At 40.5% G+C, this 21,641-nt stretch overlaps 1 protein-coding gene across 1 annotated transcript; it reads right to left on the bottom strand.

The window, feature by feature from the left end:
• Positions 1–395: 395 nt before the first annotated feature.
• On the bottom strand, positions 396–21,635 carry CARD6 (caspase recruitment domain family member 6). The gene is made up of 3 exons (XM_037799457.1): positions 21,149–21,635; positions 19,401–19,961; positions 396–3,435 (listed from the first exon to the last, which is right to left on the bottom strand). The coding sequence occupies exons 1-3, from the start codon at positions 21,432–21,434 to the stop codon at positions 1,112–1,114; spliced, it is 3,171 nt and encodes a 1,056-aa protein (XP_037655385.1). The 5' UTR covers positions 21,435–21,635; the 3' UTR covers positions 396–1,111.
• Positions 21,636–21,641: the final 6 nt, after the last annotated feature.

Here is a 21,641-nt window from a genome sequence, read left to right as displayed (position 1 = left end):
AGACTTTTAGTTCATTATTTTTATTTTTTTATTGTAGAAAATAACATATACACATAGAAGTAATAACTTTCCAGTTGCAATTTAACAAGTAGTTAGAAAGCAAATTTTAAAGATTATGGGCTACAGTTCCATAGTCTCAGTTATTTCCAAACTGTGAAATATAACATATATACAAAAAGATAATAACTTTCAAAGTATGATTTTAACAAGTAGTTAAATAGGAAATTTCCAAAGTTGTTATGAGTTATAATACCATATAGTTATAATACCATATAGTATTTATATAGTATAGTTTCATTTATTTCCTTATTCTGAAATATAACATATATACAGAAAGGTGATAGCTTTCAAATTACAACTTAACAAGTAGCTATAGAACAAATTTCAAAGGATGCTATGGGTTAGTAGAGTTCCACCATTTCAATTCTTTCCTTCTAGCTATTCTAATACCCTAGCAACTAGGAAAAAGAAAATTACATAGAGCTTTGGTATTCATAATTATTTGTTAAATTCCATCTTGTGTGTTGCTACCCAGACAATGGGGTAGTTCATTATTTTTATATGCAAAAGTCCAGTGAAGGAGTTTTATCATCCAAGCAAGTTGGGGTTACTAGAATAAGCAAGTTGATTGAACCATGCCAAATAAACAGGCTTATTGGCTTAGCAGGCTGACATTAGACCAGAATGTTTTTACCAGGGTGCGTCTAGGGCAGAAAATACATATAAGGCAATTTTTCTTGCAACACTGAGGCAATCCGAGCCCTATTTTATAATCACTGTGCCATTAGAAACCCCAAATCTATCCTCCAGCTGGGGTTACCTTATAGCCCACAGTCCCTGGATTCCATTATACATTACCTAATACCTCAAGGTTGGATTCAATTAATTTATTTACTGCTTAATTCTATTTTTAATTCTTTCAATATTTTTCCTCTCATTTAGGGGCAAAACTCTTAAAGATATTTTAATGATATTCAACTAGAGTGTGGATATCTTTTTGTGTCATGCTAATGACTGTAGTCTTTTACCATTAGGAAACTCTAGGTTACTATGTGATAGGAATGCCGTGGGTAAAGGATACATTATATGGGTCCCTGGAGGAGTAAGAACTTTAATGCTTCCCTCCCCTCTTAGGCCCTGCTCTTGGGTAACATGCCTTGGCCGGTGAAGGTCTGCTCTGGGATGGTTTACATTGAGAGGATCTGGGCTGAGAAGGCATAGACTGGGAGGGCTTAGGCTGAGTGGATTCGGACTGGGAGGGTTTAGGATGAGAGGATCGGGACTGGGAGGGCTTGGGCTCAGTGGGTTTGGACTGGGAGGGTTTAAGTTGGGATGGTTGGGGCTGAGTGGGTTTTGTTTGAGTAGGCTTGGGTTGAGATTGAACAGGTTGGGAGCGTTTAGGCTCAGAGTGCTTGACCTGAGAAGGATTGGGGCAACTGGATTTATGTTGAGAGCTGGGTAAAAGTTTGCTTTTGGACATGGGACAGGGTCCTATTTGGAAAGCTGGATTCAAAGGCCCACCGTGTGTTTTCAGCCGGGGCCCTTGTGGGGAGGCATATCTTATGGGCTTTCCTATGGCTGTTGGCTGAAAGGCTTGATGGTGGCGCTCTTTTATATGTGATGTCGTCCTCATATACTTTCCAGTTGCTTCAGTTGGCTGTGTTCCCATGGCACAGGCTTGTCCTGGCTGTGGCTTCCCAACTGCTCCTGCTGGCTGTGAGCCCAGGGAATGGAAGTGACCTACCTGGGAGACCACTAACCCAGACCTTTCAGGAGCTCCCATAGTTTGTGATTTCTCTGGCCAGGCCCATACATGCTGAAAAATGGGTCTTGGTGGTCTCCCAAGTGTTCCATTCCAGTGACGTCCCCGAGCAGTTCTTGCAAATTTCATGAATCTTTCACTGGAATAAAATCTCTGGGGTTGGAAATATTGAAAACCAAAATTTTTATGTCCACTATGGACCCTTTTACTCTGAAAACCCGAAGAGTGGAACCACCTAGACCTCTGCTTTGACCAAAAATGGGAGCCCATAACCCAGGGTGGGTTTGAGGAAACCTGGTTAAAGTTATCTCCAATTCTGGTCAGTAAAGGCCAGGAGTTCTGTGGATAAGACATGAACATTGGGGTGGGGTGGAAATTCTGAGGAGTCTGGTTGACCCCAGCCTCTCTGAAGGGTATCTGAGGAAGGCTTTCAGATGATCCTTTTGGCTGACTCTGTCCTTGTTGTCCCACATACTCAGCTGTTTCAGCCATTTTTTCCCTAGGTGAAATTTGAATTCCCTCAGCATTCTCATAGTCCTTGTCTACCTGGATCCCCAACTCCCTGGCCAGGAAGGCCATGTCCTCCACAGACACACATTTGAGTGAAGAGCACATCACTTCCTGGAGGGCAGCTCGAAGGCCCTCCATGTTCTCCCCTCTATGCTCAGCTTCCTCCCCCTCCAAAAACAGGAGCTGTGATGGCTTCAAGTTCAAGATCCTCTGGAAAATCTGAGACTCTTCACTCTCTCTGGCCTGGGGATTGAGGACAAAGTAGCATCTTTCAGTGGCAGTTTCTCCTAAAAACATTAGCAGTTTCCATTCCTTCTCACCTAGGTAGTCAGTAAAAAAAAATACAGCTGAGGAAATTTCCATCAAAAAACCAAACTGTGTCCAGAAGCTTTCTAAGTCTCCACGAAGGTTGGCCACTGCAACAGGCTTTTGAAAAAAACTAGAGCTTTCCTTTAGACAATCAGTATCAGGAAAACACCAGGTTATCTCAACCAAGCCATCAGAGATTTGCCGGGGAAGAACCAAACTAGGCGAATCCTGATGGAGAAAGATTTTGTGTGACTTCAGTTGGGCAGGGCAGAGCAGTGTGTTGAGAATTCTGGACTTGGAGAAGCTACAGCATCCTAGACGCACAAAAGAGATGACAGGCATCTTCATGAGAGTCAGAAAGTTTTCTGTATCCCCTGCAGGGACTCCTGAGGACTGTGTTGACTGTTTCTTAACAATGTCCTTCATGGCCCCCAGCATCAAGATGCTTTTGTTGTTTTCTGCATCTGGCAGTAGCAGGGGAAGAGCAAACTGGCACTGAAACATGTTTGACATGACTTTGCATTGCAAAGAGCTGTCTGAACACAGCATGGAGGCACAAAGGACATCAAGGGGATTAATGGTCTGTATGTCTTCAAGTTCCAAATTCTCCATTCCAGTCAGCAATTCCTCTTTGCTATCTTCAGCTGGAACCCTTGGCCTGAGGACTGACTCTCTGGCTGTCACGTCCAGTGCTTGAACTTTCATCAGGAAATTCCAGGCTAAGTCTCCTGGAGTCTCAGGTGTCCACTTATATCCATGGTCTATGGAGAATTGTTGAACAAATTCAGGCAGAAGCTTTCTGCTCCTATCCATGTTCAAGCATGACAGGACATCTTCAAACACCTTTTTTTTTTTTCTGTAGGAGAAAAGATACACAGTGAATGCCACATTCACAATCTAAGCTTTCCTTGCTGACTGTGCTGGTTTGAATGTATTATGTCCCCCAGAAAAAGCCATATTCTTTGATGCAATCTTGTGGGGCAGACATATTAGTGGAGATTAAGTTGGAACCTTTGGATTAGGTTGTTTGCATGGAAATGTGCTCCACCCAACTGTAGGTGATAACACTGATGAGATAATTTCCATGGAGGCGTGGCCCCACCCATTCAGGGTGGGCTTTGATCAGTGGAGCCATATAAATGAGCTGACAAACAGAAGGAACTCAGTGCAGCTGAGAGTGACATTTTGAAGAGGCACTACAGCCAAGAGGGACACTTTGAAGAATGCACAGAAGCTGAGAGAGTAGCTGCAGATGAGAGACAGTTTGAAGATAGCCGTTGAAAGCAGACTCTTGCTCTGGAGAAGCTAAGAGAGTACAAATATCCCAAGAGTAAGTGAGAAACATTTTTGAGGAACTTACAGCCTAGAGAGGAGCATCCTGGGAGAAAGCCACTTTGAAATCAGAACTTTGGAGCAGACACCAGCCATGTGCCTTCCCAGCTAACAGAGGTTTTCCAGACACCACTGGCCATCCTCCAGTGAAGATACCCAATTGCTGATTTGTTACCTTGGACACTTTATGGCCTTAAGACTGTAACTGTGTAACCAAATAAACCTCCTTTATAAAAGCCATCCATTTCTGGTGTTTTGCATCCTGGCAGCATTAGCAAACTACAACACTGACTTTTAAAATTAAATAGGGTATTGGCATTCTCATTGCAAAAAGATCAAACAATACTAATAAAGTAAAAATCTCCTGTCACCACCCTGCCATTCCACTTCCCTTCTAAGAGATATGTATGCTTGCTTCTAATCCTTTTTCTAAGCAAGTGATTACATATACATTCATGAATAGAAATAGTTTTGTTTAATGGGCACTATTTTTTTTTACATAAATGATATTATCCTAAACAAATGATTCTTCAACCTCTTTTCATTTAATGGTATTTCTGGCAAACTCTTCCAAGTTGGTATGTATAGATAGATAGTAGAGTAAATAGATTGATCTACCCAATGCATTTTAGCCATTGCATAGTATTCCATGGTTTGGATGGACCATTATTTATTTAACCATTCTCTATTAATGATCATTTAAGTCTTTCAGGATTTCCTTTTTTTGTTGTTGTTAATATTTGGATGCAGCAATGAAAGACTTTGTTAGTGTTTTTTTTTTTTTTTTTTTTTACACATGTAAGGAATTCTCTAGGTTAATACTGAAATCTTTTTAAAATTTACCTCTTAGTAAAGTTTGGAGAAACTGAAGATTTGATTTTCATGAAAGTTTTCTCAGAATTTCCATGCTGCCCCTAAGTTCTCCTGATCTTCCCCCATTTTCCAAAATATCTTCTAGTCATGTCTTGGGTTGTGCTTAGTATAGAATAAAGATGAGAATGGATTTTCGCTCCTGACTGACGGCAAACTAGCATGAGGTGCTTGGATCCCTGTGCTGGCTTCAATCTGTTGTATACCCCATAAAAGACTATGTTCTTTTAACCCACTCTTGTGGGGACAGACCTATTGTGGATGGAATCTTTTGATTAGGTTGTCTCCGTGGAGATGTGACCTGCCCAATTGTGGTTGGGACCTTTTGATTAGATTATTTCCATGGAGGTGTGACCCCACCCATTCAAGGTGGGTCTTAATTAGTTTACTGGAGACCTTAAGAGAGCTCAGGGAGAGAGAAAGAGCACAGAGCCAACACAGACTCAGTTGCTTAGAGAAGCTGAGAGAGACATTTTGGAGAGAAGCTAAGATATGTAATCCAGAGTTTGCCCCTGGGAGAAGCAAGCAAGGACACACAGGAGCTAAGACAGAAGTCCAGAGAGTCTTGGAGAAAGCTACAGAAACCAGAAGCTAAACCCAGGAAAGAAGGTTCAGCAGAGCCAGTTATATGCCTTCCCATGTGACAGAGCAACCCCAGATGCCATCAGCCGTTCCTCAGAGAAGGTATGTACCTTGTAATGCCTTAATTAGGACATTTTCATGGCCTTAGAACTGTACATTTGTGAATTAATAAACCCCCATTGTAAAAGCCAATCCATTTCTGGTATATTGCATTTTGGCAGCTTTAGTAAACTGGAACAATCCCCCTCTAAACGTAACCTAGAAGAAATTATAAAAGTGAGAGAGAAGCATAGATTCCAGGAATTAACAAAAGTAACTATAAGAAATCCTTGGGGAGTGACGTCATCAACATGGCAATGTAATCAGCTACTGAAAACTTCCCTCCAGAAATTCAATGATAAATAGAACAATTCTGAATTCTTTGAAACTCTGGAGGAGAATATAGACTGGAGAAGGACCCTGCAAAATGCCAAATTGAAGAAAGAGAAGAAATATCAGGTAGGAATCTTTATCCCAGACCAGCCAGTCTGCTCCCATCCCCCTCACTCAATCTGAGTGTGGGAAAGGCACAGAATCAGCATTCAGGACCCCTCTCACCAGGAACACAGCAGTGAGACATAGCCCCACTGTTTGAAGACCCAGGGAACAGGGGAGGACATTTCAAGGCCTAGGTCAGTGAGGGACAAAGAGACTGAGAAAACATGGACAGAGACTGTTTCCAGCCCTGGATTTGAAAGCCCTTTCCCCACCCTTGAAGGAAGCAGCAGCTGGTGGCTATTTCCTTGCCTCCGGGATGGCTGGAGTACTGGGCCACTGAAGGGAGTACTTTGCCACAGGTGGAGCCCTACATCAAGCCAGATTTTGGCCTGTAAAGTGAGGGCATAGGAATCCCACAGTTTCAGTTTACCTATGTAGTAGCAGCCTGTGCTCAGAAGCAAAGCAGCCTTTGAGGATGATTAAGTTACCAAACAGCACCATATTCTGGAAAGTCTGGAAGGTGCAAGGGAATTGGAACACTTTTTAAAAAATTCCTTTGCTCCAGACCCTTTCTTAGGACCACAGGAGCTGGTCTACACAGCTTGTACAGAAACTCAGCCCTGTTTTTACTAAGAAATACCAAAGATCCGACTGTTTAAGCAGGGCTCTAAAACAAACCCAGGACTTGCTGGCCAGCAGAAACCAGAGCACCACTGGAAGCCAGCAAATTTTTATTACAGTGACACACAGTGAACTTGCTGGGGTGCCCAGTGCCTACCTCCCATCCTTGTGGCAGGCCATGGTGGGTGCACAGTGGGGTTTGTGGTGGCAGTATTCACAATTCACAATGGATGGAGGTGGCCTAGGGTTACAGTGAATGATGAACTGAATGGTGAACTGTGGTGTATACATACAATGGGATATTGAGCAACTACGAGAAGGAGATGAAGTTGTGAGGTATGCAAGTATGTGAATGGACCTTGATGACATACAATGGGATATTGAGCAACTACGAGAAGGAATGAAGTTGTGAGGTATGCAACTAGGTGAATGGACCTTGTGATGAGTGAAATACACCAGAAATGAAAAGACAAACATTATAATGCCTCACCAATATGGACTAACTATAATGAGCAAACTAAGAATTGAATCTGAGAGCAAAGGTCATCAGGCGAAGGCTTATGGTAAACGTTCCTCGATTGTAAGCTGTTACAGCAGTTACATCTATTCCTGAGTTGTAAGGGCTATTTATTTTTAAATTCTGAGATGCTGAGCTCTTGTGTACAACCTGGTTGGTCCTTGGAACTTTGTGTATTTGGACATGACACCTGAGACTCAGAGCCAGAGTTCAGCAGCTATGAATGTCAGCATTACCCATACTGCAAATGTTGGAGAGGCCAAGGAATAGATCAGAGTTCAATTAGAGTTATGAATGAAATGAACTTGGTTAGGACTGAGGTGAATCAGACTAAAGGGTAAAGGAAGATACTGATGGTGTTTTAAAACTTCAACTCCTGTGTGAGACCAAAGGAAAATAAGTTTATTCAGTGCACAATGTATATTTTCTGTGGCAAACAGTAGAATTTAATTTGTAAGGTCAATTTATTCAAACACCATAATTACATGGAACATTGAATAGGGAGTGAGATCTGGTTGGTTTGTACAGGTTAGTGTGAAACTCTGATACATCCCAGAGTAATTTGGGCAGAGAACAAAAATACATTTGCAAAATTCCCTTGAGGGCCTGGAAAAAAACTGTGGAAATATTAGACATCCCCACTTGGGGAATTACTCATATTCTTACAAGCATTGGGGACTACCAATGTTGAAGGCTGACCCCTTGATCTTGGAGCTTGCCCTTACAAAGCTTGTTACTGCAAAAGGGAGTCTAAGCCTACTTGTAGTTGTGCCTAAGAGTCAACTCCAGAAAACCTCTTTTGTTGTTCAGATGTGGCCTCTCTCTAAGCCAACTCAGTGGGTAGACTCGCTGCCCTTGCCACTACATGGGACATGACTCCCAGTGGTATAAATCTCCCTGGCAATGTGGGACATGACTCCTGGGGATGAACCTGGACCCAGCATCATGGGATTGAGAAAGCTTTCTTGACCAAAAGGGGGAAGAGAAATGAAACAAACTAAAGTTTCAGTGGCTGAGAGATTTCAAATGGAGTCAAGAGGACATTCTGGAGGTTATTCTCATACGTTATATAGATATCCCTTTTCGGTCTTTAATGTACTGGAATAGCTAGAAGGAAATGCCTGAAGCTGTTGAACTGCAACCCAGTAGCCTTGATTCTTGAAGATGATTGTATAACTATATAGCTTACATTGTGTGACTGTGTGATTGTGAAAACTGTGTGGCTCCTACTCCCTTTATCCAGTGTATGAACAGATGAATAGGAAAATGGGAACAAAAAGTAAATGAATAGTAGGGAGGGATGGGGAGGGTGGGATGATCTGGATGTTCTTTCTACTTTAATTTTTATTCTTAGCCTTTTTTTTTTTCTGCAGTAATGAATATGTTCAAAAATTGATTGTGGTAATGAATGAACAACTATATAATGGTATTGTGAACAACTGATTGTACACTTTGGATGACTGTATGGTATATGTGAATATATCTCAATAAAACTGAATTTAAAAAAATCCTCCAGTGAGTGAAATTCTGAGGCCTGCAATGGCATGGATGAGCCTTGAGGACATTATATTGAGTGGATGGGCCAGACACAAAAGGACAAATATTGTATGGTCTCACTAATATGAAAGAATTATAACGAGCAAACTCTGGGAGTTATAATCTAGAGTATAGATTACTAGGAGATAGGAAGAGGGTAGAGAATGGGCAAATGATACTTAAGGTGTACAGAATGTTTAATAAAGTTGATTGTAAATGTTCAGAAATGATGAATGGGGTGGTAGCACAATACTGTGAGTATAATTAACAGTGCTGAGTGTGAGTATGGTTGCAAGGGGAAGTCTAGGATAGAATATGTCACTGGAAGGACATAGTCTAGGATATATATATATATAAATATATATATATGTATATGATAAAACATGGGACTGTATAACATATTGAAACATATTGTGAACCATGACTGTGGTTAATTGTACACATAGAAGAAAGTTCTTACATGAACTAGAACAAATGTATGTCACTATTACAAAGAGTTAATAATAGGGTGGTCAGAACCCTTGAATCTTGAAGATCATTGCTTAAAAATGTAGCTTATGAGGGGTGACAATGTGATTGGGAAAGCCATATGGACCACACTCCCTTTTGTCCAGTGTATGGATGGATGAGTAGAAAAATGGGGGCAAAAAAAAGGCACCCAGTATTCTTTTTTACTTTAATTATTCTTTTTCACTTTAATTTTTATTCTTATTACTTTTGTGTGTGTGGTAATGAAAATGTTCAAAAATTAATTTTGGTGATGAATGCACAACTATATAATGGTACTGTGAACAACTGAATGTACGCTTTGTATGACTGCATGGTATGTGGATATATCTCAATAAAATTGAATTTAAAAAATAATAGGGTGGTATATGGGGGAAAATATAATTAATGCAAACTAAGGACTATAGTTAACAGTAATATTGTAATACTCTTTCATCAATTGTAACAAAGGTACTATGCCAAAGCTAAGTGTAGATAACAGAGGAGTATAAAAGAGTAGGGGATTTTTTTCTTTTTTTTCGGAGAAATTAGAATGTTCTCAAATTAACTGTGGTGGTGAATGTAAAACTATGTGACAATACCAAGAACCACTGACTGTAAAAAAATAAAAGAAAGAAAGAAAGAAAAGAAAAGAAAAAAGAAAAGAAAAGAAAAGAAAAAGAAAAAGAAAAATCCTCAGGTACTCTAAATGCTGCTTGAACTGCTGTACATGCTGGAGCAAGAAGGTGAGGGGGATGCTAGAATGATGGGGTCCCAGAGGAGGCAGTAGGAGGATAATTTGCCAGGAAGCTTTGAAATTCTGCTCTTTCCTGTACCCTACTTTGCTTTAGGACAATCTTCCCCTGCTCCTTCTCGCATAGAAATCAGGCCAGATGTCTAGTGTTGACAAGTGTGCTGGTTTGTATATATTATGTCCCCTAGAAAAAGCCATATTCTTTGGTGCAATCTTGTGGGGGCAGACGTATTAGTGTGGATTGGGTTGGAACCTACTGTTTCCATGGACATGTGACCCACCCAACTGTACGTGATAGCTCTGACTGGATAATTTCCACGGAGGTGTGGCCGCGCCCATTCAACATAGGCTTTGATTAGTTTACTAGAGCCTCATATAAGCTCAGTCATAAGGAGCTCACTGCTGTAGCTGAGACAGACATTTTGAAGACTGCCGTTGGAAGGTGATAAGACAGTTTGAAGAATGCCATTTTGAAATGCAACCTGGGAGCAAGCAGATGCCAGCCATGTGCCTTCCCAGCTAACAGAGGTTTTTGGATTCCATCGGCCATCCTTCAGTGAAGATACCCTGTGTTAATGCCTTACCTTGAGCACTTTATGGCCTTAAGACTGTAACATTATAACCAAATAAACCCCTTTTATAAAAGCCAATCCATTTCTGGTGTTTTGCATTCTGGCAGCATTAGCAAACTGGAAAAACAAGGTAATAACTATGGAATGATTTAAGCAACAGAGCAAATGTACAAATAGCAACAATGATATATCTTATAAACACAGAGCTAGATGAAAAAAAGTAAAAACCAACAATATCTAGAACATAATACTATTTTTGTAATTTAAAATTTCATGCAAACTATGGAAACTCTATGCCTCCTGCATGATGTTTCTGTAAACCTACAACTGCTCTAATTAAAAAAAAAATTAATATCAGGGAAATGAAAATCAAAACCATAGTGAAATACCACTTCACACCCACTAAAATGGCTAGAATCAAAAAGTCAAATAATAACAAATATTGGTGAGGATGTGGAGAAATCAGAATCCTCATACAATGCTGGTGGGAATGCAAAATGCAGCTGCTTTAGAAAACAGTTTGGCAGCTCCTCAAACAATTAAACATAGAGTGACCCATGAATTCCACTTCCATTCATATGAAAGTTCAGATTAGGGAAATCTTTAGAGACAGAAAGTATATTAGTTGTTGCTTAGGGCTGGAGGGAAAGACAAGCTGGGGAATGATAGCTAAAGATTTAAGAGTTTCTTTTTGGGATGATGAAAATGTTCTAAAATTGACTGTGGTGATTGTTGCAAAGACGTGTGAATATGTTTGAAAAGCCACTGAATTGTGTAATTTGAATGAACGAGTTGTATGGTATGTGAATTATATCTCAATAAAACTATTTTTAAAAATTCATGCAAACAACTCAGCTAAGACAAAGAGAAACAAACAAAGATTTCAGCTGCCACCCACTGAAAAGAAGATTGAATTTTGAGTTTTTCTCCAGTCAGGTTAATTAGAAACTAAAACAGACCAAAAATAAATAAATATTCTTTGGACTATAACTGTATCCATAGTCTCTACAAACTATCATATTCAATGTTTAGGACACAAGCCAAAGTTAACAGAAGTAGGAAGAAACAGGAAATGTAACTTGTGCTGGTTTGGATGTATTATGTCCCTCAAAATGCCATGTTCTTTGATGCAATCTTGTGGGGGCAGATATATTAATATTGATTAGACTGGAATCCATTGAGTGTTTCCATGGAGATGTGACTCAATCAACTGTGAGTGAAACATTTGATTGGATAATTTCCATGGAGCTGTAACCCCGCCCATTCAGGGTGGGTGTTAATTGGATCACTGGAGTTGTAGAAAGGAATTCACAGACTAAAGGACCTCAGAGCAGCTAACAGTGACATTTTGGAGAGCAACTGAGAGTGACATTTTGAAGAGGAGCTGCAGCTAAGAGAGGACAAAATGCCCAAGAGCAACATTTTGGAGCACGCCATTTTGAAACACAACCTGGGAGCAAGCAGATGCCATCCACATGCCTTCTGAGCTAACAGAAGTTTTCCAGATGCCAATAGCCATTCTCCAGTGAAGGTACCTGACTGTTGATGCCTTACCTTGGACACAGTAAGGTCTTAAGACTGTAACTGTGTAACCAAATAAACCCCCTTTAAAAAATCCAATCCATTTCTGGTATTTTGTATAGTGGCAGCATTAGCAAACTGGAACATAACTCGTATTTAATTAATAGAGACTGACTCCAAGATAACTCAGATGTTGAATTTAGCATATAAGGATTTTAAAGCAGGTATTTTAACTTTTCTCAAAATGGCAAAGAAAATAATTCTATAATGAATGACTAAAGAGGAATTCACAGAAGAAAAATAGAAAGTAATTAAAAGATAAAATGGAAATTCTGTAATTTAAAAAAACACAATATCTAAATCTATAAAATCACTAGATGGGTGTATTAGTTAGGGTTCTCCTTGGAAACAGAATCAATGAGAGATGTCTCTTATTATCAAATTGTAAAAGTGACTCACGCAACTGCGGGAGCACACGAGTCCAAATTCTGCAGAGCCGTCAACAAGCTGTCAACTCCAAGGAAGACGTCTGACGAACTCCTCGGGAAACGAACCGACAACTTTGACGAACTCCTCAGGAAACGAACCGGCAACTTTGAAGAACTCCTCAGGAAACGAACCGACAACTTTGACGAACTCCTCAGGAAATGAACTGGCAACTTCGACGAGCTCCCCAGGAAAAGCTTCACTGAGCAGCTGAAGAAGAAGTGAAGTTTCTCTAACCGTCCGGCTTATAAGCCTCCAACTGATCACCCGGACCAAATCCAGCCAATTGCATTCTCTCACTGTGGAAGCACGCCCCTTGATGAGTCATCAGTCAGCTGCAGTCAATTGACTGATGATCCGACAAACCAACCAGCCTCAAATAGCCTCACAGCAATTGTCAGGCCAATGCCCGCTTGACCAGACAGCTAGGCCACGTAGCCAAGTTGACACATGAACCCAACCATCACAGTCCACCCCTTGTCAACTTGGCAGTTGTACACATCACCTAAAACCATATCTTCAAAATGAACGTTACAGCTTATGCCATATGATAAGGGGATAAGACAGAGAAGAAAGCAAAAATATTTTCTTCACAGACAAATACAAACATAATCATCACAAAACGAGGAGGAAATATTCATATCATCATAGTCCTCATTTCTGTAACTGGTCACGTGGCCGTAGTTCATATTTATCACGACCTTCTTCCACTACCCATTCCATGTTCCCTTTACCCTCAGCAAGCACTTCAGCTGGCCGTGGTTCTTTGCCTGGTGGGGTGACCCAAACCTTCATTCCTGAAGTTTCTTGGCCATTGGTAGTCCTGCCTGGATTGGGTTGTTGCAGTTTTCCATTGACTTGAATCACGGGGCATGGTAGTACTAAGAGACGCCCCAACTCTGACTGGTGGACCAGAGTGATGTTTTGGGTCTCCGGGAATTAATGTCACTTCTGACCCAGTGTCTAATAATCCACAAAATATCTGATCATTTCCTTTTCCTCAATGCACAGTCACCCTGGTAAAAGGCCGTAGGTCCCCCTGGGGAAGGCTGGGAGGAAGATTAACAGTGTAAATTTTTGGCAGTGTGACAGGGTCCTTCTCCAAGGGTACCCAGCCTTCCCTTCATTCAAGAGGCTCTGGATCTGTAAACTGTCTCAAGTCTGGGAATTGATTAAGGGGTCGTGACTCTCTGTTTTTGTAATTCAAGGGAGATTTTTGTTCACATGGCCTAGAATTCTTCTGCTTATATAGTTCAAACAAGAATTTAGTCAATTGCCCATCTATTTTACTACTTGGTACTCCATGATCCACTAGCCAACGCCATAAGTCTCTGCGAGTCATATTATTTTGATTGCTGCTTTGAGCCTGTTTTCCATTATGGTAGCCCTGTCCACCTTGTCTGTGGCGATTAACTGCAGCCACTTGGCTTCTGCTGACTCGGGACCCGATTATCCCCATTGTGTTTAAGGATTCCAGTTCAGTGACAGCAGTTCCTACAGTAATATCTGACCTACAGAGAAGGGCGACTACAGAGCTCTTCAGGGATGATGGAGCTAGTTTCACAAATTTATTCCTTACAGTCCTGGTAAAAGGTGTGTCCTCTGGACATTCCAGGGCTGTGTGAGCAGGTTTTCCATGATAAATCCACTCTAACATTCCAATCTCTCTAAGCCTTTGAATCCCCTCCTCCACATTATAACAGGGCAGTTCTGGCATTTCAACCTCTGGTAATGCCGGCCACCTTTTGATCCATGTTTCAGCCAGCCACCCAAACAAACTGTTAACACCCTTTCTAACCCCTCGAGCTACTACACTGAATGCAGAATCTCTGCTTAGTGGGCCCGTATCAGTAAATTCAGCCTGATCCAACCTTATATTCCTTCCACCATTATCCCACACTCTCAGTATCCATTCCCACACATATTCCCCTGGTTTCTGTCTGTATAAGTTGGAAAACTCATACAGTTCTTTTGGAGTATAGCGTACTTCCTCATGGGTCACACTTTGTACCTCACCCTTTGGGGCTTGTTGGGACTTGAGCCTAGTTACAGGTCTTGAAGCAAAAACTGGTGGTGGGGGTGGATCACGAAAAGAGTTAGAATTATCTCTCAAGCCATTCACCTCAGGGCACTCTGTTGCATTTTCATCTCTTAAAACAGGATTAATCTCTCCAGACAAAAGAGTGAGGGCTGCTTCCTCAGGGGAGGTGATTACAAGATTAGCAGGCATTGAAGGGTTAATCTCCTTAGGTGGGAGTTGCGTGGCAGGCTCCTTAGGGCAGACTGGAGGCAGAGAAGCTGTTTCCCCAGGACAGCCCTCTACAGGTAAATCTAACAATGACCCAGCAGAATCCAGGGTTCCAATGTCCTCACTGTCATTATTATCAATCCATATGTTCCCATCCCAAGTTTCTGGGTCCCATTCTTTTCCAATCAATGCCTTTACTTTAACAGCAGACACCCTGAGAGGTTGAGATTTTAGTTTATGCTGTAAATGTGCTACTCGCACAATAAGAGACTGCGTCTGATTTTCAGAAACCTCCAGTCTGCGGGCACAGGAAATAAGATTTTCTTTCAGGGCACAGATGGAACCCTTTACATCTGTCATACAGCATTCAAGTTTTGAATTTGAAGCCTTTAGCTCATCCCTTTCTCTTACAACTGCATCCAAAGTATCTAAGAGCAGCCAGCCAACATCATTATACCTCTTAATACTGCAAAACTCCATGAAAGTGTCGAAAACGCTGTCACCCAGAGCCTCGCTTCGTACTAGAGCACAATTAGGAGAATCAAATGGTGCTATTTTGCATATTTCCTTTGCCAACTCCTGCCATGGACTATTAGTACCCTCTTGATTATTGGAAATAGAGTCATTAGTGCCTCTGAATCTAATCAGAGTAGAAAACAAGTTGTAAAAGCCCATTTTAAGATTCCATTTCTCAAGAACCACTCTCGGTACCAAGTTGTATTAGTTAGGGTTCTCCTTGGAAACAGAATCAATGAGAGATGTCTCTTATTATCAAATTGTAAAAGTGACTCACGCAACTGCGGGAGCGCACGAGTCCAAATTCTGCAGAGCCGTCAACAAGCTGTCAACTCCAAGGAAGACGTCTGACGAACTCCTCGGGAAACGAACCGACAACTTTGACGAACTCCTCAGGAAACGAACCGGCAACTTTGAACTCCTCAGGAAACGAACCGATAACTTTGACGAACTCCTCAGGAAATGAACCAGCAACTTTAAAGAACTCCTCAGGAAACGAACCGACAACTTTGACGAACTCCTCAGGAAACGAACTGGCAACTTCGACAAGCTCCCCAGGAAAAGCTTCACTGAGCAGCTGAAGAAGAAGTGAAGGTTCTCTAACCGTCTGGCTTATAAGCCTCCAACTGATCACCCGGACCAAATCCAGCCAATTGCATTCTCTCACTGTGGAAGCACGCCCCTTGATGAGTCATCAGTCAGCTGCAGTCAATTGACTGATGATCCGACAAACCAACCAGCCTCAAATAGCCTCACAGCAATCGTCAGGCCAATGCCCGCTTGACCAGACAGCTAGGCCACGTAGCCAAGTTGACACATGAACCCAACCATCACAATGGGCTTATTAGCAGATTGGAGATAACAGAAGAAGGGGTTGATACACTTAAAGATAGATCACTAGATGGTTGCTGATGTGCTCCCAGACATAGGGGACTGGTGGTTTGATGGGCTGAGCCCTCTACCATGGGACTTGCCCTTGGCAAGACTTGCTGCAAAGGAGAGGCTAGGCCTGCCTCTAATTGTGCCTAAGAGTCTCCTCCTGAATGCCTCTTTGTTGCTCAGATGTGGCCCTCTCTCTCTAGCTAAGTCAACTTAGCAGGTGAAATCACTGCCCTCCCCCCTACGTGGGATCTGACACCCAGGGGAGTAAATCTTCCTAGCAATATGAAATATGACTCCCAAGGAGGAATCTAGACCCAGCAAAGTGGGATGGAGAACATCTTCTTGACCAAAAGGGGGATGTGAAAGGAAATGAAATAAGCTTCAGTGGCAGAGAGATTCCAAAAGGAGGCAAGAGGTCACTCTGGTGGGCACTTTTACACATAGTATAGATAACCCTTTTTAGGTTCTAATGAATTGGAATAGCTAGCAGTGGATACCTGAAACTATCAAACTACAGCCCAGAACCCTTGAATCCTGAAGACGATTGTATAGAGATGTAGCTTATGAGGGGTGAAATGTGATAGGGAAAACCATATGGACCACACTCCCCTTTGTCCATTGTACGGATGGACGAGTAGAAAAATAGGGGCAAAAAGAAAAAAAAAAAAAAAAAAAAGCACCCAGTGTTCTTTTTTACTTTAATTGTTCTTTCTCACTTTAATTCTTATTCTTATTTTTGTGTGTGTGGTAATGAAAATGTTCAAAAATTAATTTTGGTGATGAACGCACATCGATATAACAGTACTGTGAACAACCAAATGTATACTTTGTATGACTGCATGGTATGTGAATATAACTCAATAAAATTTACTTAAAAAAAAAGATAAATCAATAAAAATGATCCAATCTGGAAAACAGAGAAAAGAACAAGAAGAAATGAACAGAGTCACAGAAATCTTTAAACAATAACAAAAAGAGGTCTTATATACATGTAATTGGAATGTCAAGGAGAAAGGAGGGAGGAAATGAGGCAGCAAAAAATATTGGAATAAATAATGGCTGAAAATTTTCCAAATTTGGTAAAAATAAATAAATAGATTTACCGATTTGAGGAAGCTCTACAAACACTGAGGATAAAACAACAACAACAAAACTAGACATATCAAAGCCAAATTGCCAAAAGGATTTTAAGAAAAATCTTGAAAACCACCAGAGAAAAAAGACAGAATACTTACAGGGGAACAATGATACAATGACTGATGACCTAGCATACGAAAAAATGGAAGCCAATAGACAGAGGAATGGCATCCGTAGAATGATGAAAGCAAAAAATTGCCAATATAGAATTCTATATCCAACAAAAATGTCCTTCTGGAATGAAGGCAATATAAAGCCATTTCCAATTAACAAACTCAAAGAGAATTTGTCACTAACAGATCAGCACTACAAGAGATAACAAATAAATTCTTTATGCTGATGGGAAAGGACATCAAATGGTAACTTGGATCTTCAGGAAGAAATGAAGGGCACAGGAAATTGTAAATATATGGGTTCCTTCCATTGGCTGAACACAACTACAACCTGGCGGGGAAGGGAGTCAAATGACAGATTCTATACAAGTGAACATTCCAGAACACAGGGCACACAAAGCAATATCTTACATCTTTCAGAGACATCAATTTGACTCTGGCTTTTTGGGGCATGAAATTTAACATGACAAAAAGCATAAAGATCCTACTCCTTTGAGTCAGAGGAATTTGTATTTTTTTTTTTTCATTTTCCAGCTGCATAGACAAATATTATTAAGGAAAGAGATGGGGAGAGCCTCATGCCTCTAGTCAACTAAAGGAGATTAATAGCCATCAAAACTGGATTGCAGACCATAACTATATTATTATTGAGAGTTTTCTTGATCTGTTTTGCTAAGGTGTTAAACTGATTGCAATTATAGCTCCAATTAATGGTTTCCCAATATCCGTACCATTTGTAATGTGAATTTGAAAGAGGTAGAGACTATTTCCCCAAATCTCAAATGTGGGTTTGCCTTGCAACTTGCTTTTACCAAGAGAATGTGACAGAAGTGACAGCATAATAGTTCTGAGCTTAAGCCTCACAAGGTCTTGACTACTTCCATTGTCTCTCTCTTATACCTCTGCCCTTCCCATCCATAAGAACTGGCCCCATCCCATCTGAGAATATGCCCAGACTAGCCTGCTAGAAGATAAGAGACAAGACTATAGTCAATCAGCGATCACACATGTGAGAGAGCTCAGCCAATATCAGCAGAGCTCCCTACCCAATCTGCAGTTGACTATAGATACATCAGTGAGCCCAGAGAAGATCAGAAGAACTATCCAGTCAACCATGGACATGAATAATAACAAATGCTTATTGCTTTAAGTGACTGAATTTTGGGGTGGTTTGTTAAGCAACATTATTGTGGAGATAAGCAACTGATAGCTGAAAAAAAAATCATGAAAACAAAACAATAATGTGCAAGAGCATATTATAATACTAGAATAATACCTATGGGGGAAGGTGAATGGGAATGAGGAATGGAGAAGAAAAGGATAGATAAACAAACAAAAGGAGATTTTTGCAAGCCAATAATGATATTATGCAATGAACTAATTAATTCAACCCCCTTCAACAACTAAAATAACTAAGTACAATTTAAGATTAGGGCCTAAAAGCAACAGTGTATACGAGAAAGGTATATGAGGTTGGGGTAAGAGGTGTGATGAGGAGGAAATGACTGTTTTCCTACCCAGTGAAATATGGACTACGAGCCCACAGGACTTGGAATGAGTGAGATAGTAGCTACCTTCCATTCTCTATTTAGAACTTGGTAAAGTTTATTTTCCCAGACAATGTATCTCCAAATGAAACATTTCTCATATTTTGAATTTTCATTTAGAAACAGTCAAATTCAAGATATTGATATAACTTTCCTCATCAAGATGACAATATGTGGACTGGATCAGTCCTAGTAAAAATATTTTAGGAGCTTACCCACTCACTACAAATTCTTTACAGACTGTTCCACTTGAAGGATTAGCTCCATAATTCTCATCATCCCCTGGTTACATTAGCACTAAAATGAATAAAGTGGTTTAATCTCAGGAATAGGAGGCAACACCTAAAATTAATTATTAGCAACTCCTTTTATGCTTGATGGAAGGTCACTGCAGGATCCTGTAAGCTGATGATATTTACTTTTGCCTAAACTGCTCACTATTTCCTAGGTACTGGGTGCTCCTTCCTGTCAATACCCACCTCTGGGTATTTCTGAGTAATTGCTTTTCTTCTGGCATCTGGTGCCTTCTCTCATCCCTTCTCCCCATTATGTTAAGGCAGTCTGAAAAAAAGTTGTTGCTTAACTAAACCATACACAAGAAATGCTGGCATCATTTCCATACCTTCCATACTTTCCTCCTCTGCCTCCTCCTCCAATGGCATGCTGGTTTCTGAATCCCCATAACTCTGTGCATCACCAGAGAGCTCTGTGGGTTTTGGATACTCAGAGTCCTCACCATCATATCCACCATACTCTGGATCATTATAACTCTCCTCTTCCACAGGGGTTTCTGCATCTTCAGGGTATTCAACATATCCTAGATATTCTTCTTCTCCTAAGTATAAAGAATCATCCGGCTCATCATATCTCTGTCCGTCCCTTAAATATACAAGAGTTGCTGGAATTTCATATTCAGCTTCCTCAACTGAGTGTGAGAACGTGACTTCTGATGTGTTGTATTCCTTCTCATCCTTTTCCTGTGAGTAAAAAGCAGTTTCCCCATCACTAGTTTTCTTGTCCCTGGAAGATTCAGAGGTTTCCAAATCCAAATGGCTCTTCTCTTTGAAGGACACTGTGATCTCAGGATTCTCAGGTTGTTTATTTTCAGAGAAAAAAGCATCTTCTGAATTCTTGCTTACCCCCATAGATTGACGAGGGTCTACATTCCCATGTTTTAAAAATTCTGAAAAGAACAAAAGGGTTTTATTTTTTGTTTTTTGTTTTTTTTTCCAAATTAACAAAAGGAATTTTATAAATTGAGTTTCTGAGACCTCAAAGTGTCATCCCTCTTCTTCATTTCAATGAAGGATGGGAATACCTACCATCTCCTACATACAAATCAATTGTCAGACTTTCTTTCTCCCACTTGAGAAATTTAGATTCCTCCCCCAACTCCCCACACCCCAAACTCCCTTCTATTCCTTAACTCACCCAAAGTTTGAGTCTTTCATAGCAGGCTCAAAGGGTAAAGGAGTGAACCTGAAAGTATAACCCTATGAACAGTGTTTACTTGTAGATACACTGTGATTCATGACAAATGCAGACTTCCTGGGCCATTGCTAATAGGCACTGATCCCAGTAATTTCTAATTGGAAACTAAATCACTCTAATTTGGAATAGTAAATCCCAGAAACAATAAAACCATTTTTCTAAGTATGTGCATCTTGGTGTACATTAGGGACCATCGATATTTACCTCTTTATTCAGTCCCTGCCTCTCTAATGTCCTCTCTTAAAATAAACCGGAATATTTTTTGATTCCTAGAAAAGGAGTTACACCGGCCTCTAGTGGTAATCCACAGAAGTGCCAAACAATTCATTCTTGCAGAATTATTCCCTATCCCTTCCACCACTGGTTATCTTTGAACATTTAAGGCTTAACATTTGAAGTGCTGAATTGCCAGAAAATCGGGGTTCTACTGGCATTCTTATCACAGAGAAAATTAAATCATTATCCACTATCTATGCATTTTCAAATCGCTATCCTAAGTGAAAGACGCAGTAGGTGGTTTGGGGGCCATTAAGGTCTGTGAATTCACTTACTTGATAAAGAAACCCAGGACTATGTCATTATTAACAGTTTTAGTTTCAACCGTATTTCACAATGCACTGCCACAATAATGTGTAGTTTATGCTAGTACTAAAACACTGCAAGTTTGTGGTATAATATGAACAATAAATTATCAATCCACTAAACAAATAAAATACATTGCTCCCTGATTTTTAAATTTAGACACTTTCCCTCTATATCATATTTCACTGAAGATTATCTTCAGGAGAAAAACAAACAAAAATTAAAGGTGACACGTCTCTTTTTTCAGAAAATTTGCACTTTCCCTCTCACCCAAAAATGTATAAAAATTCAACCTACCATAACTTAAGCCCCAGACAGTACACGACTCCGGAAAAGTATTGATAAAACACTTCAGAAAATGGTGACAGCTCACTTCTCCCTTTTGCCGTACCAAAATTAAAAGCTTTCGACTTTTCTTCAGGGGATCTGCAACATTCTCCAGAGTCTCGAACTCTTCCTCAGAAATCACCCTTTGGGAGGTCAGTGTGTCTAAGATAGAATCAGGATCTTGCTCAAGGATTTCAAGCAACTTTTTTCGTTCTCTTGCTATAATCTCTGAAGGGACGGTGTTGTCGGTAGCCATTGTTCCTGCTTTACGTAGACCAGGAAGTGGATTGCAAACGCTTTCTCACAGATAAATAAATGTTAAAAATAAATAAATAAATAAAAAAGCAAGGAGTAATTCTTGGCAACGATTTAAAACGTCAACAATACCCAGTGTTGATACAAATAAGCCCAGTGGGGAACCCGACCCTGAGCCCTTTCTGTCCTCAGCTCCCTGTAGATTATT

Source organism: Choloepus didactylus, chromosome 11, assembly GCF_015220235.1.
Source record: "Choloepus didactylus isolate mChoDid1 chromosome 11, mChoDid1.pri, whole genome shotgun sequence".
Classification (NCBI taxonomy): Eukaryota; Metazoa; Chordata; class Mammalia; order Pilosa; family Megalonychidae; genus Choloepus; species Choloepus didactylus.
Note: the sequence above shows the minus strand (reverse complement) of the source record. Positions and strands in the feature narration are given on the sequence as shown.